Below are 16962 nucleotides of genomic sequence, written 5' to 3' on the forward strand. Positions count from 1 at the left end.
ACTCGACTCTGAATCACTGACTCGACTCAGGTGTTGGGCTCCGATAAGTGTCGGCTCTCAGGCTTCTCACTCGCGATGTTCTGACCCGCGCTTGTTCTGATCGTCGCTGAAAGTCTTCTCTAAAGGAGTCGACCGGTTCACAAACAACTCATCACTAACTCATCACATACTCGACTCTAAATCGAGACTGAAAACTCCTGGACGAAAAAAAAAGGGTCTACGGGGGAAAAAAAATATGCAGCTCAAGTCAACTTAAGTCTGTGAGACAAATTCTTAACGTGTTGTGCGTTTCAGGTTTTCTGGTGATGTTCGTTTTTATTCTCTGACCCACGTCTTCTAGTTTACTTTGGACTACTTCACAGAAAACAGAACTGCATTTTCACTCATGGACTGAAACCTTTTTCAGAAAGCGGATCATGTGTGCGCTCACATTTTTAACACCGCTGAGTGAATATATATGAAAATAAAATCGTTGTGTTGACAGATTTAAATATATACACCTACAGGAATCGATTCTTTTCTGTTTTCTATTTTGTATCATGTTTGGTATTTTGTGTAGTTTTGTTTCGGATCGGTCGCCTTCAGTCCTGTCGCAATAAACTCAGAGGATAAATCTGTAAATATGTTTGGCAAAATCTTTTTTTTCCTTTCTTTAGGAGCAGAAGTGAACAATAAAAACAGGAATACATGAAGAGAGCTGATGTGTGTTTCTTTTAAAGCAAGTGTGTGTGTGTGTGTGCGGTGAAAAAGAAAACCTTAAAATTATCTTATTAATTAAATATTTATAGCAGTGTGTGTTTGTGTTTTAAAAGACTAGCTGTGTACTGTACCTATAATACATTGCTTATTGTTCGATATCAGTGTTAATATTTTTAGAGTCGTGCTGTTTATAGATATGACACACACTCAAGCTTGTAATTAATTGGTGGTTAAATTTAACTTAAGCTCCGCCTCTGTCTATCCAGATTTGCTCGTCACACAGCGAAGTCGTGACATCCTTTGCAGCTGCGGTTTATAAATCACGGCCCGTCAGTCACATGGCTCTCTCACAATAAAGTTTTATTTGTTTTTGTTCGATTTTTGTTCATTTATATAGAACATGTACACATTATATCATCATACACAATATTTACAAAGTGGACATTTCTGGAGCAGCGTCCAGAGACCCGCCTGTGTGTGAATAAGTCCCGGACCGCACTCATCCGCTCCGTCCTCAGCACAGGAGTCCGATGTCGTTCTTGGTGCAGCCCTGGTTGCAGCAGAGCCCCGCCAGACCCAGCGAGTGGTTGCGCCTCCGTCGGTCCTCACGAAGCCACCCGAGGTCTAAACTCTTCACCTGCCCGCCCCCTAGTGGTTTAGACGAGTAGAGCGACTCCAGCCAGCTCCTCTGCACCTCCGCAGACAGACTCGACTCATCCCTGGTGTTCCTCCGATCTCCCATGGCCTGGAGGAGGTCAGTGAGAGAGGAGGAGGAGGAGGAGAGGATGGAGGATGGTTTGTCTGGATCTGTGTCACCACTTTTCATCCAGCTGAGCTGCTCGCCTCCTTCATCTGACGAGCTTTGATAAGAGAGTAACAGGTTCGGATCTGAGGAACGGAGATATTAATGATTAATCGCTAATCCTGGATCAGTTTCATTTATGTGAGAATGTGTGTGTTTACTGTTTACATCAATATTTTTTAATTACAGCACACCTGGAAGTGTTTCAATCCTTTTAACCCACAGCAACTTCTAGTTGATTATTAAATTAGTCTCCCAGGATGTCCATGCTGTTCCTGTTATCACTTACCTTATAACAGCTACTGTATAAACACTCATTTCCTCACTAGCCTCTCTTTTTTTTTCTTTCTTTAATTTTTTGGCACAAATAACGAAAAATAAATTAAAAAGACTGAAAAGGATGAAGATAAACATGAATTTTGAATGCTCTCATTTATTTATTCTTTATTTAAAATTTTATTCCTTAATTTGTAATTTCAATTAATTAAACAGATCATCTGATTACAAAACTAAAATTAATTTGTTGTCACCCCAGCAAATACCAAAGAGCAAGATGATATTTAAAAAATGTAAACGCTTAAAAATCAACTAAATTGTTACCTTATTTAACTTTTTTTAATCTTATCGCAGTCACCCAGGAGTGATTTTGTATTTATACACCAGAGATACAGTATACAGTATATGAAATGTGTCCTGCGATTCCAGACAAAGCTTTCTCTCTCATTTTAAACACATTTAACGTGTTTAAAGGTCCGTCAGGTTTGTGATGACAGAAGCTACACCTAAGACACGTCAAACACGTCACCTGTCCTCAGCTCTCATATCTAATGAACAGACTCTGGGGTTTAGGACATGAGCTCAGAGCTTAACTAATGATCAGGACTGATGGAGTTTACACCAAATATTAACACCTTGTTCTAATCACACACACACAAACAAACACAGTGATGATAATGATTATTATTATTTTATTCATGTGTTAAGACTTTTTTTTTTTTTTTTTTGGACAGTCATGAAAATTACATTCGGATCAGAAACCAGGAAAGACTTTATAGTACAAAATGACAGGTGATTTTTCTTTTTTACTATTAAAAGACAATTATTATCATTATTTCTTATTTAGAAATTAATTAGAATGAGTCTCCAGTGTCAACACATGGCTGTAACCAAGTTTTTATAAATCTTCAGGACGAGTTTACACTTTTTGGTCTCTCAGTATTGTATATGACAAGCTGCGTTTATCTCTTCTTTTTTTTTTTTTTTACCTCAAACTAAAGTCAAAAACTAAAAAAAAAAAAAACAGTTTAGTTAATTTTAAGATATTAAAATCAGTGATCAGTGGATAAGAAACACTTATTTTGTTTCTGCTCTCAGTAAATATCTAACGTTCCACTTTGTTCCCTTAATATCACTGAAATAATTAAACCTTCATACCTGGACCTTTAAAAAAATGCTAAACCCATTCAAAGGTTCTCTTCTTCAAAATAAAATACATAAACTTAAGCTAAATGCACAAATGCGCAATTTATTTATCAAAGGATACCTGTTGAAAATACCAGTTATTATTATTATTATTATTATTATTATATACTTGTTTCTGGTCAGTTTTTCTACATTTGCAGGTTTTATAATAATGCTTTGGGTAGAAAAACGCATGTCGGTCATATTTTCTTATAAACAAAGTTAAACATTATGGCTGGTTGTGAGATTGATGTGTGTGTGTGTGTGTGTGTGTGTGTGTGTGATGAGACTCACCCAGTCCCGGGAGCTCCAGGTCGACGGCTCTCCTCCACCGCGACCCCCCGCAGGTGAAGATGACGGCGCGGATGAACTCTCTCCCGCACAGCTTCACGCCGTAGTCCCGCTGCTGCACCGCACACACGCACACACACACGCCGCACAGCAGCGCCGGGATCAGTAACCGGGACATGACGTCACAAACACATACACCGACACACGCGCGCGCCCGTAAACTCCCGCACGCAGAGAACACAACAGGTGAGGGGCTCATCCACCCGCCGCTTTATAGGACCCGGTGACGTCACCGAGCCCACCGGACTTTTCATCTCAGGCCCCGCCCACCACATCACATCACATCAAACTTTAAATAATAACGCAGGTCATTTAAACACAATCAGGGCAGGTTCAGATCTAACAGTGTACAAGGTTTCACGTTCTTAGGCAGAGGTATACACACACACACACACACACACACACATTATTCTGAAAATAATAAATAAACTGTTTATTTATCTGTGGGATGTCCTGGAGAAACAAGTCTGATCATGGAGGCTAAACATCTTTTAAACAGCATTTTTCCAAAATTTCCCTCCAAATTCTACAGACAACACCCCACAATGACAACATAAAAGAAGTTTGTTTAAAATCTTTGCTAATTAAAAACAATAATAATAATCACATGTACGTAAGTATTCACACCCTTTGCCATGACACTCAAAACTGAGCTCAGGTGCATCCTCATTCCACTGATCAACCTTGAGATGTTTCTACCACTTGACTGTAAATTGTAAATTGAGTTGATTGGACATGATTTGGAAAGAAACACACTTGTCTATATAAGGTTCCACAGTTAACATGTCGAAGCACAAACCAAGCCGTTAGTCCAAGGAACTGTTTGTACAGTTCTCCTGTGTTGTGGTGATTCCAGAACATCAGTACCAGTTGCCTCTCAGCAGAGGGGAACAGTTTGGTTCATCTTACAGACCTTGTTCCACCTTTCAATAATCTCTACTTAAAGTGTACGGTTCCTTAAGCCGATCTCTGAGTCTGCAGTGGTTTAGGATGTTCACCTTCCTCTTTCTCAGATCTGCACTGAGCTTCTTGGATTTTCCCATTGTATTGTGTGTCGGTCAATCCAGTGAGCGCCATCAAACAAACCCTTATGTTTCACAGAGAAGCTGAAGTCCATCACCACAACTAACAGAACGATTAGAAATAAATTAAAGCCGTTGTTTCAAATTCTTTGGGGTTTCTTTTATTAAAGATGTGTATAATCATTCTAAAATCCAGCGCAATAGAAACACCACAAGCAAAACACTGGCCTGACCTTCATGTTCATCAAGTGTTGGTAAAAGCAAATAGATAAACACAGTGTGTTTGATAGATAGATAGATAGATAGATAGATAGATAGATAGATAGATAGATAGATAGATAGCTCATTGTTTATTTAATATTTCTCAGAAGCAAACAGTAAAAAGGAGCACATTGCCATTTTACGAAGCTAAGGAACTATCTAACTGTGTTGAGACATCAGAGAGAGATTAAACATGACAAACAGCAGCATCTCCTCTGTCTCTCCTGTATGCCTGATTATTAAAGTTGTTCCAGTCTCAAAATTTGCCCTGCTTCTGAAGTTTTAATGAAGTTTAGTTATTATTTTTAAAAAATATATATAATACAAGGAAAAAAAAAAGAAACTCCAGCGTGTGAGGTCTGAAAGTGAATGAACAGAATTATTTTCTTTAACTGCAATACATCAGTTTCTCTTTAAAGGTGAGCACATACCGCGCCACTATTGCAATATAATCCACTTTGGGTTTTTACGTAGCCAGCACTAGTCATTTTTATCAAAAACATCAAATCAGTGTCGAGATGTTATGCTTATCAGTTGCATTTGATCCAAAGTGACGATAGGAAGATATTCCAATTATTTGTTAAAGCCATGATTCTTTACCTTGCTCGCTGAGCTTATCAGCATCAAACTTATGATCAATAGTTAAAACTTTAAATTCTGATAAATTAAGAACTTCAGAGCGCCCTGTCAGAGTACAAAAACATCTTGATCACCACCCTCTCATTCCCACTCCCAGACTCACTACCACTAAAAGTGTCCCTCATTTCTCCAAGATAGGAGGGAGGTGGGAGTTTGCTCTGCGCTTTTTCTCGATGCTGTCAAACGACGGCTGTCCGTGAGGCAAACTCAGCCGATCCGCTTCAGCCACCATGATGCTCTCGGCTTCCCCTGCAATCACAAAAACGCATCCCAGGAGTTAATAACGACTGGCCGCATGAATGCACGTTCAAGACAAAAAAAAAAAAAAAACAATAATGAGAAAGTCTGCTCTGATAAAGAGTTTAGGGGTTTGGGGAATTCTTTAATACTTTACAGTAAAATATTGCATTATGGTGACAGAGGTGCGTGACTATGAGAAAACTTTCACCAGCACGCTAATAATAAACTGAACAAGCTAAAAGAAAAAAAATACTAATTGAAGCACCGAGGAAGAAAATATTGCTGTTCTGCGTTCACTTTTATAACGCTGAAGGATTTCGGGGGAAAATATTAGCAGATAATTTCCTGACGCAGTCTGACTGGAATCTTGCGGGGGGTGGGGGGCTACCGGGCCGACTGCGCGCGTCATTACAGCGTCACTGAATAAAAACACTGAGAAACAGAACAGGCCGATGTCTTACGACAGACTTCAGAGCTTTTCAGCTTCAGCCTTCAAATTTCCCACGAACAAACAAGGAACTTTGTTGTTGTTTTTTTTATTCAAAAAAGGGGAAACAAAATAAATATTTTAAACAAACTTAATTATATGCAACAAACAAATGGGAAGTATTTCAATTATCCTGAAAATTAAATACAAACAACGAAGAATTAAATAAAATGTTTATCAAACACACAAACACACTTCTTTATGGGAATATTAAAAGATAAATATTTTAATACACAGATAGAAAATTAATTACATAGACAGAAAAGGTAGAAAAATGACTACCTAGATAGACAGACAGAAAGATAAGAAATGAAATACATAAATAGACATCATTTAATAATATGCAATTTATTTATAGTCATTTATAATCATATAATAATGTTATAGGCCTAGTATTTTGGAAATTTTCCATACTACATTTTTTTTGTTATTAATTTTAATGAACAAATCTATTTTATATCTTCAAATCTATTTTTATAATTCGTGCAGTTATACAGTAAGGGGCTCTTATGACATTTACATTTACACACCAAAGGATAAAATATTGCACGGTTCATAATTCTTTTATGAACCGAGACTAATCCAGTTAACACTGCTCACACCAAGTGTGAGCACCGTAGCTTTTTAAAGTCAGAATGCTCGTTAATCCAGGACAAGAAGTCATGAGCACGGCGTTAAACACACTAAAAATGATCGTAGCAACTCTACTTTAAAAATTCTTGAAACAAATCTTTATTATGGAACGTGCCGTTCTTTAATAATTTGTTCACGTTATCATGTTTAAAGAAACATGTGAAATTATATCCCGGGATGCAACAGGATAAATATTGTTTTATGATTTTTATTAAGTAATTATTATTAGGTGTAATCTCGTTTTGAAGTACTAGGTAAAGTTCATGGAGGGAAACAGAAAAAAAAAGTGCAATGTGGAAGTGTGACAAACTTTACAAGAGCTCCTGCTTAGTGGTGATTGAATTAATAACACAGCGGTGTAGCCTTTAACTCTATTAATTCATAATTCATACCTTTCAAGATATAATTTAAAAATGAAATATATATTGTATTCACAGAATTCTCAGAGCAGGATTTCCTGAGAAGGCAGAAACGGCTCCTACACTGAACCTTTAATCAGGAATCAATCATACACTTAAATCAGCTCGAGTGTCCTGAACCTTACAGGCTAATAACATGAGCTCAGGATGGAAGGACGAAGCTGCAGAACGTCACTCAAATCCAACTTTATTACTCCAACTTTCTGAAGGAACTTTATATTTATTCATATAATGTGTGTTGAAAGCAGGGACATTAGCGCACCTCTCATACGGTGGATGAAAGATCCGTACGCCATGTCCATCTGATACACCAGGATGAAGCTGAGCGGCACCACCGGCACAAACAGACCCGGTCTCCCTCTCTTTATGGCTCTGTGGAGATACGCAGTAAACACGTGAGCCTTGAGCGAGGAGAAAGAAAGGGTCTCAGGGTCTTTCAGCTTTCAGTGTGTGTGTGTGTGTGTGTGTGTGTGTGTGAGTGAGAGCCTGACCCAGCGGTGAGGCCGACTGCCGCCAGGCCGAAGAAAGACCCAAAGTATTTAAGAAATTCTCTGGACCAGGCGATCTGCATAGCCATCTGTCGCTCTCGCATCTCGTTCTGCATGAGAATCTGTCGTTCCATCTACACACACACACACACACACACACACACACACACACACACACACACACACAGTAGTAGTAGCAGGCAAATGCAAAATCATATTCAGTTGGCAAACAGAACCCGATATGTTTTTATCCACTGCTCTGCAAGTGACCCACAGCGAGAAAGAAAATCCTCTCTGGATCGACTCATTTGCAGGAAGTGAATCAAACCTGCACTCTGCTTTTTCATTTAGTTTTTTTTACCCTCTTAAGATCATTAAAGTTGTTAAAACTTTGCTGTGAGACATAAAGTGCAGCGCTGCAGATTTGGATCTGGAGAGAAAACAGGCACAGGATGTGAGACAAATTGTCAGTGCTTGTGTGACTTCTAAACAAACATTTGTGTAACCCTTCAGTTGCTGTATTTCTCATCAGAGAACATACAGTAAAAGTAGCACAAGACATTTTTAAGCCACTCTGTTTTAGCTTTTAGGTTTGAGTAAATCATTTAAATGGAGTAACCTCATAAAAAACAGCCTCAGGGTGCTTTCTGACTAACACATACATACACACTTTGTAATCCTTTATAGATTTATAGATCTGTTTAAATAAAAAACATTACACATACACACACACAACACGCCATAAATTTCGCCATGTGTCAATGCAGACAGAGGTTCACGAGAGATAATATTTATTTATTTATTTTCCAAACACAGAGCAAACAGTCCATCTGACAGCAAGAATTAAAAAGTGAGAAATAACAAAACGGTAAATCAATAAGGGTGTCATAATACCAGCGCAGCCTGTCTTACTGAAGGGTACTCTGTGTATCACAGCTACACACGGTGTAGATGAGCTTACATTAGAGACAAAAGAAAAAACTGATTCAGGTATGAACGGCGATTTTTTTGTGTGATTCATATAGGCCCTATCGCAACACTGACTCCAAAATCAATCTTATTATTAAATAAACATTTATTTTAAATTTATAATAAAGATGAATCGGTCGTTCGGCCAGTGACAAGGATCATCTGTTTTCCAGTTTGCTCTTTTACATTTACGTTACATTTTACACATTTTTATCCCATATGGTAGGAGTGAGTTATACGCTTTTTAAAAATAATAATTGTCATTATGTCAACTTATCAAAGTAGGGGGAAAATGTAATATTGAATCACAATATTTATAAAACTGTGAAGCTTGTAGAAATGTAATTTTAATCAAATATACACAAAGACTTCTGGACTAAGACAACAACAAATATACGTAACTAAGGTGGCTTTCTAAAAAATGGTTGCTCCGATTTGTCCAAAATTGAAATTCTTGAAGTTCTTTTGATTTTGTGATGTCACACTCTTTAAATCACCTCTGACCTGTCTACGCATTAGCTACAGACCATTACAATTTTCTTATGAATTGTCTATATCCATAAATAAAGCCCACTTCGCATTATATTTAATGCACTGCGGTGTTAGGATACAGTAAGGATGCAGCGTTTATTTACTTTTCATAGCATCTGTAATTTATTAATGATTATACATGATACAAAGTTTTTGTGCCAAATAAAACCCTAGGGAAGTCTTAGCAGCTACAGAAATCTCAGTGTTTGCCACACAGAGTATGCATGAGTGGGCCAACGAGTGTTTCTATTGCGAACGAGCAGGGACGTTTTGGGCAGATTTGGCTGTCCAGATTTTTTCATACAAAATGGAAACAATGAGTCAGTTTAACCTGCATCACGCTGTGGATTTATAGATTAAGAGTAAATAGATCAATAATCTGATCCCAAGTGATATCAGGAATAGCATGATTCAGGTTGTGTTCCCAAGAGTCTCTTGTTTTAGACCATGAGGAAAGATTGATATGTTAAATCAGATCCTACAGTCTTGTGATACAACCCATATTTATTTAGTCACTTATTTTGGGACTTAAACAGTTGTCTAGGGAGTCACTTCGTGAAGGAAGCAGAAATGAGGTACAATATTTCATGGCAGAGTTTCAGGTTTGTACACATACAAAAAATATATATATTTAGACCGTGGAACTTTAGGATTTTTACCTAAAGCATTAAATGTAGAAGGCGGCACGGTAGTGTAGTGGTTAGCACTGTCGCCTGGCACCTCCAGGGTCCGGGTTCGATTCCTGGTCAGACTTGATTCCCCCCTCTCTGTGTACTGAGTTTGAATGTTCTTCCTGTGCTTGGTGGGTTTCATCCGGGTCCCCCGGTTTCCTCCCACAGTCCAAAGATATGCAGGTAAGGCTAATTGGCGTTTCCAAATTGTCCGTAGTGTGTGCGTGCGCCCTGCGATGGATTGGCACCCTGTTCAGGGTGTGCCCTAAATTCTTAGATTTTTTACTTATGGGGTCCTACTAATCTCAAAAAGGAAAAAATTTAAATGCATGCAAAATTAAAGCCCTAGTCTTAAGAGGTTAAAGAAGGTTAGACCGGTTCCATACCCTAATTTACATGAAGGTAGAATTCTATTTTTAGAAATGGGTTTAAGGTTACAAGGGGGAGGCGGAGTAAATGTTTATGATCTGCACTGTAGACAGATTTCAACAGTATTATGAAGGACAGGATTTATTAGGTCAATATTTAACTTTTATTAGCGGTATAATGGACCATAGCTGATCTGTGACTCTTACAGATCCCTACTGCGGTCTGACACGCCTTTAAACCTGCAGATTAAAAGTTAAGTTTAACCAATTACCAGGAAAAGTCCTGCTAATGCATGTTTTTTACATATTCACAAATTAAATTCTCATTTAAACTCTCATTTGGTTAACTTTCTCTAACGTGCTCAAACTGTATTTCCCCTCACTCACTCAAGCAGAACTCCCACTCAATTACTCCCAAGGGTTGCAAGACCAAACAGAAAAAAAAAACCTGCCTAGGCCATGCTGAAACCCGAGCCGTGCTGATTAACACCAATAAAAAAACTCAACACTAGAATTAATACCGTAGCTGTTATTACGCACGTTTTACTTCACAAAAATTAGCCGAATATTTTGTTACCTGATCGTAGCCTTGTTCTTATTATTTTTTCACTTTACGATTGTTAAACAAAACATGCAGTAAGAAATCATAATACACTTCTATTTAACAACTGAGTATTGAATTAATTTTATTGTTGGTCTTTCGGCTGCTCCCGGCAAGGGGTCGCCACAGCGGAATACCCAGTCCGCACTACAACTTGGCACAGGTTTTACGCCGGGTGCCCTTCCTGACACAACCCTCCCATTTTATCCGGGCTTGGGATCAGCACACCAATGGCTGGGGTTTGGGCACTGGCTGTTCAATATTTACATTTAAATTATTTAATTAATTTTATTAATTTAAAATTAAATATTGGACGTCTTGAACACTGTTTTCAGATTATGGGCAAACATTTTTTTCTTTAAGTGTTCTAAAAGTGATAAATGAACATAAAAATTACAATATACACACAGTAAAACCTCAGATTGCGAGTAACGCAATTTGCGAGTGTTCCGCAAGACGAGCAAAGATTTTAATAAATTTTTACTTGGAAACGAAGAAGTCTTGGTTTACGAGTACCGAGTATCATGTATCACACACACGCTTCTTGTTTTGACGCTGAGCGTCATGTAATCACAACTGAGCCAATGTTTTTTCTCTCTCGCACACACACACACACACACACACACACACACACACACACACACACACACACACACACACACACACCCCCCTCCTACTTTCAACTTTACAGAAACACACACTCTCTCTCTGCTCTACACAGAAACACTGCTCTGTCGCGATTTTTTTCAAAGGTAATGTGCAGGTTATTTCGTTTTATTTTGACTTTACAGCAGTGATTCCGTTAGTGTGTCGCTCGATCAAGTGACAGAGAGATTTCATTTATTTTACCAATAAAACAGTGTTCCCGTTGTGTGCGCGCGCATGTGTGAAAAGAGTGGAGGAAGGGTTACTGTAAGACGAGAAGGGGGAGCAGGGTAGGGGCTCCTTTCTTTAGCTACACACAAACACATACACAATGCCTGCCCGCACAAACGGAAACACTTATCTGTCGAGATTTATTTTTACTTTTTTTTTTTTTTAAGTGCAGGTTATTTAGTTTTATTTTTACTTTATATTTTGTATTAATTCTTTTTTGGTATTTATTTAAATTTTTTTTACTTTTATTAATTTAAGTTTCCATTATTTCTTATGGGAAAATTCGATTTACATGTGTTTTGAAATAATATATATATAAACCTGATTCAAATTGTTAATTTTGTTGATTCATTGCAATCCAAACTTTCAGTGTAAGGAGGAGCAGAAAATCCCAGACTGAATCTTCACCCTCTCAGAATGTCGAAAGCCAAACTGTCACTTTGATGATGTTTGCTGTCCAGTAAAAGCAAAGCAAATTAGGTAATGCTACACCTCTGAAAAGATTTGATTTCTCCAAGTCCATCTCACAAATGTGAGTGATTTGTTTTGTTCCAGACGACAGCTGATAAAAAAAATATATAGTTTCTTCTCTTTTTAATTAAAAGATTTAACATGTACTTGAACACTGGTTTGACTAGCTCTCCGAAAGGCTTTGGTACATCCTCATCAAGGGATGGTTTCATCAGGATCCGAATGACGATCCACACTTGGAGATCTTCGTCATTCGGTCATAATTTACAAGAAACGTAATTAAGAATTATTATTAATTATAAAAATTAATTAACAATTAAAGCAAATGACTTATTGCTATTCGTTCCTGATTGATTTTTATTTTATGCATTAATGATCCTATTAATAGTCCTGACATTTAAAATGCATTCAGAAGTGACCTCTGACCTCCGCTGTAATCTCTACTCGTTCACTTTTACTGCATTTCAAAAGAGGTCGTCTTCCCAAGCGCATGAGCACATTAGCATGTTTTTCTACCGTTTCCTGCTTTTTCAGCGCCGTATTTAAATTAGACAAACGCAACAAAGGAACTGAAACTTGCCTGGATGTCTAAGTGCCTGCTAGCGCGGCGCTCAAGGCCACGAAACGTGCACTTAAGATTAAACGTTAGCATTAAAGTGCTTCAAATTGCAGGGCGCGCGTTTCTGCATCGTCAGGACCCGCGTCTCTGTTTGATGATTCATTCTGACACTCGTACTTTCTTTCAGCTCACGTCAACGTCTCCTTTTTTTTTTTTTTTTTAATTGATGCATTATTTCTTTCATGAACAGTCGGTCATTTCGTTACATCACATTCTGAAATGACTGGAACGTGATCGAAGTAATGTTAAAGAAAGAGATGAAAACAGTGATATAAAAAATAAAATCTAATTTTTTTTTTTTATGTTATATTTATTTAAACTTTATTTAACCGAGTAAAAGAATCACTTGAGCCTACTGTGACTTTTACGAGGCAGACCTATATACAACTTAACACAAATAAATTCAAAATAAGATTTACACAACACAAGGCAGAGCTTTTTCTTACAAAGCCCCAAAATTATGGAATAGTCTTCCAAATAGTGTTCGGGACTCAGTGTTTAAGTCCAGGCTAAAAACCTATTTATTTAATTAAGCTTTTTCATAAATAGATTGGCCTTAGGTAAAGGAGCAGATCTGGGGGACTCATGGACGTAGAGTATTATGGTGAACTGGTATGTTTAGATGCTGTCCTCCCCACTCTCATTCATCACTCAGGTTTGTTGACGGTGAGGTGATTGGTTGCTTTACATCTCAGGTAGCCCTCATGTCTGTGTTTGCTTCTGGCTCTCCCTTTTAGTTATGCTGTCATAGTTAGTCCTGCCGGAGTCTCTGCTTGCACTCTACAGTAAATATACATTTACATTATATGACTGTAACCAGACCTAACTGTTATCTCTTCTCTTCTGTTCTCTCTTTTGCTCTTTTACTTCCCTCTCTCCCCCTCTCTCTCTCCTTCCCTCTCTTTGTCGAGCTACACATGTCGTTCCTGAGCTGCCAGTGATCCAGACTGCCTCTGCTCTCCGGACCTGTCTGACCCATCCTGGTGCCCCGCTTCTTGTTGGAGATCTCGTTACATGGATGCCCTGTGTGTCTCTTTGGGATGCGTCTCGTGTCTGGGGATTGTTCTCTCTATCTAGAAGACAGTTCTGGCCTCGACTGGTGTTGGCAGCTGTTTCTCTGAGGACTTGATCGTTCGTAGTTCAGGACTGAAACTTCATACAAGTCTACCTGAGTTTTCAATAACTAACTGGACTCCATATTAACATCAATTAACATCAACTGTTATGCCGAACTGCCTGCCAACTAACACAAAGTGCAGATCAATTCCTGCTCTTTGTTTCACCCAGATGAGGATGGGTTCCCTGTTGAGTCTGGTTCCTCTCAAGGTTTCTTCCTACTACCATCTCAGGGAGTTTTTCCTTGCCACTGTCGCCCTCGGCTTGCTCACAAGAGACTATCTGACCATTTTGATTCATACACATTCAAATTCCATACAAACTTATATTATTCTTTTGATTGTGTAAAGCTGCTTTGGGACAATGCCAATTGTTAAAAGCGCCATACAAATAAAATAAAATTAAATAATTTTGTTAATTAACAAAAAAGGCAAAAAAATATATATTTTCTTGCTAAAGATTGCAAAGCTGACATAAGTCCTAACCTAGTCCTATAACTATATCAGGAATCAAGAACTTGAAGGGGATCCTTAAATACACAAATAGAGAAGTAAACAATACATTTTATAGACTTTTATGAGCAGTTATTTGCTTCTTACATGTTAATCCCGAATTGGACTTCTCTCAGGTCACTGACCAACAAAAAGAGGGCTAATAAGTATTAATGAAGTATAAAGTATTAAAAAACAGCCACTAGGTTAGGATGGGCTTAACTACGGGTTTATAGAGGTACGACTGTAGTTTCATCCCAAACAGGTGACCTCCGTTTCTAAAAAATGAAGCCAACAATACAATGCTAAAAGTGCGCAGTTCATTGAATGTCCACTGGGGGCTGGCCCAAAAAGTGAGCAGTATGTTGCAAAAACAAAAATGGATTTATCTCCATAGCTAAATTTCCTGTTCATGACAACTGTACTGGTAATAAAGTTTCCAGGGGTGTGACTGATTTGAGTGACAGCTGCATTGCAGATGTCAGGCCACTAGCTATCTGCCGTGCATCACTTCAGCTAACTGGAATCGTTGCAGTTTAGCTTACCACAAGAGTAAGTAGACGAGAGTTGACGCTGCATGGCATGTAGAGTTCTATTAAATGCATGTGTGTATAAATTAATGTTAGCCACCACAGTGTTTTAGCCAGGTTGCCTTCGCTCCACCCATTAGTCCATTTATTGGAATAACAGGAAAATTAGGCGAAGTCAGCTATCTGCCAAGATGGTGACGACCAAAGCTCCCACAGCTGAGCTTCAAAACTGCTCTTCAGAAAAACTGTGTGACATCACAGAGGGTTTGTCCAAATCTTTTTGTACAGTTGGTTTCACCTTTGCATGACATGTTCTAGTACTCCCATAAATCAGGCTCAATCTTTAATAAAAGCCAATATTTAATTATTCAAAAAAAGAAAACCTCTCAGATGTATAACTGGTTTAAATTATTAGCTAAATCCCTCACCTTAAGATTGGATCCAAGTTTTACTGTTTCTTATACGTAATGATCAGACTGGCTTTATCAGAGAGAGAAAGAGATACTTTACTCATTAGGTTTTTATTATTATAGAATTATTAAATGTCATACAGCATACTTCTTGTGTTCTAGAGTTAACTCCCTCGACGCTGACCTTCAATCGACTACATATGGCTGTACTGTATGTAGAATTTCATTAAAAAAAAAAACTGTATACAATACAACCTCCATTCCCAGCTGTCATTAAAAATAATCTAACAACTAAAAAAGATAGTGTTAGACAAAACATTAAACAGATGAAGCTGTCTAATGAGACTATTAAGCACAGCTAGAATAATTAATATTGATATTAGTGATATTTCTTTTGATGATGATCAACACATGATGTTGCTCTAAGCTGATGATTAGATTTAGATTTAGTTTTCATCTCCTAAGCAATCAATTTCAGAATTAATCAAATCTAATGGTCAGATTGTTATCTACAAATAACATAAATAAATAAAATTTTCAGTGATCCCCATCAGGCTCCACCTATTAAAAATAAAGGGGGTTTCCACACACCTCAAAGATTTTTTTTTCTTCTATTTATTGGAAACAACCAAAAGTAAAAAAAAAAAAAAATTAATAGTTTAATTTTATTTTTGCAGAGTAGTCTCCATAAAATTAAATTAAACATTTATAAAGTAATTGTATTTTCAGGCATTTCCAATACTCTTGTCAAAATAAAGGTCTGGCACAAATTAGTGGTGCCCTTGTTTAATGAACACGATGCAAAAAAAAAAGTTAGGCGTAGATACATAAATCTTGACCCCGCCCCAATTCTTAAATTAAATCATGTAAATTAAATGAAACGATAATTTTTTTTTTTACTGCAACATGCTGCAAAAGGCCTCAAAATACAAATTAAAAACTGCTTATTTATGTACCAACAACAGCAGCGACCTCATTTCCCTCTCGTCATAATTTGCCCTCATCTTAACAGTTACTTTAATATTGCCACCTCTGACTTTTGTCACAAACTTAAAACTATGTATTTTCTAAATTAAAGTGGTAAATTTGTGATCCCCTCTAAAGATCTGCTGCTGAAGAACATAAAAGAGGCTAGATTTGTTATAAAATAATACTACACTGAGATGCAAGATGTAGGTGGACTAAAAGGAACTAAAAGGAACTGGAAGGCATAACATGTAGTAGAACGCTGTGGTTCATGTCTTTTTGTTAAAGACGGTTAAAAATACTGCATCGGCTCTACATAACCTCAAAGGCACGATATAAGATGATGCAAACTGGGCACCAACAATGCCCCACCCTCTAACTACAATCGAAGCCACACAATTAACAAAAACTTTATTACACTGTGTCTGAACATAATCTTGGGTTTTGGATATCAGCTAAAGCACCTTTCTGTCAGGAACCTCAGACAGATAAAAAAAAAAAAAACTCTGTATGACTAAACTAGCACGGTTAGCGTCAACCAACCGCTAACATAACACTAACAGTGACGTCCACGTGAACTCACGCTGAAAGAATTCATCCTTTCTCTCTGTGCTGTCAAAAATAACTTACAATCTCAAAAAAAAAAAAAAAACTGACAGAAAACGGCCCTCTGGATGGTAATAAGCCCTGACGTGTGAGAGTAATGGAAATCAGAGAAGAAGGAGATACTCTATGCTGTTTGACGTCTTAATGAAAAAGGAAAATCAGCTGTCATTTAAATGTTTCCTCAAAGTGACCGTTTCTTTGTCCACTTACTGACAGCAATTCATCTTTAAGTCCA

The 16962-nt window shown here is 37.6% G+C and overlaps 2 protein-coding genes across 2 annotated transcripts in view; both read right to left on the minus strand.

Annotated features, from left to right (window-relative positions):
• Positions 1-490: 490 nt before the first annotated feature.
• Positions 491-3614, minus strand: rln1 (relaxin 1). The gene is made up of 2 exons (XM_053479318.1): positions 3257-3614; positions 491-1587 (listed from the first exon to the last, which is right to left on the minus strand). The coding sequence occupies exons 1-2, from the start codon at positions 3510-3512 to the stop codon at positions 1214-1216; spliced, it is 630 nt and encodes a 209-aa protein (XP_053335293.1). The 5' UTR covers positions 3513-3614; the 3' UTR covers positions 491-1213.
• Positions 3615-4670: 1056 nt separating this feature from the next.
• plgrkt (plasminogen receptor, C-terminal lysine transmembrane protein) overlaps positions 4671-16962 on the minus strand; it is an 18058-nt gene continuing 5766 nt past the window's right edge. Inside the window, exons 3-5 of the mRNA XM_053479332.1 lie at positions 7506-7636; positions 7277-7386; positions 4671-5484 (exon numbers count right to left, since the gene is read on the minus strand). Of these exons, the coding sequence (XP_053335307.1) occupies positions 5357-5484; positions 7277-7386; positions 7506-7636 (369 nt within the window). The 3' untranslated portion in view covers positions 4671-5356. The remainder of the gene's footprint in view (positions 5485-7276; positions 7387-7505; positions 7637-16962) is intronic.

This window comes from Clarias gariepinus, chromosome 19, assembly GCF_024256425.1.
Source record: "Clarias gariepinus isolate MV-2021 ecotype Netherlands chromosome 19, CGAR_prim_01v2, whole genome shotgun sequence".
NCBI lineage: Eukaryota > Metazoa > Chordata > Actinopteri > Siluriformes > Clariidae > Clarias > Clarias gariepinus.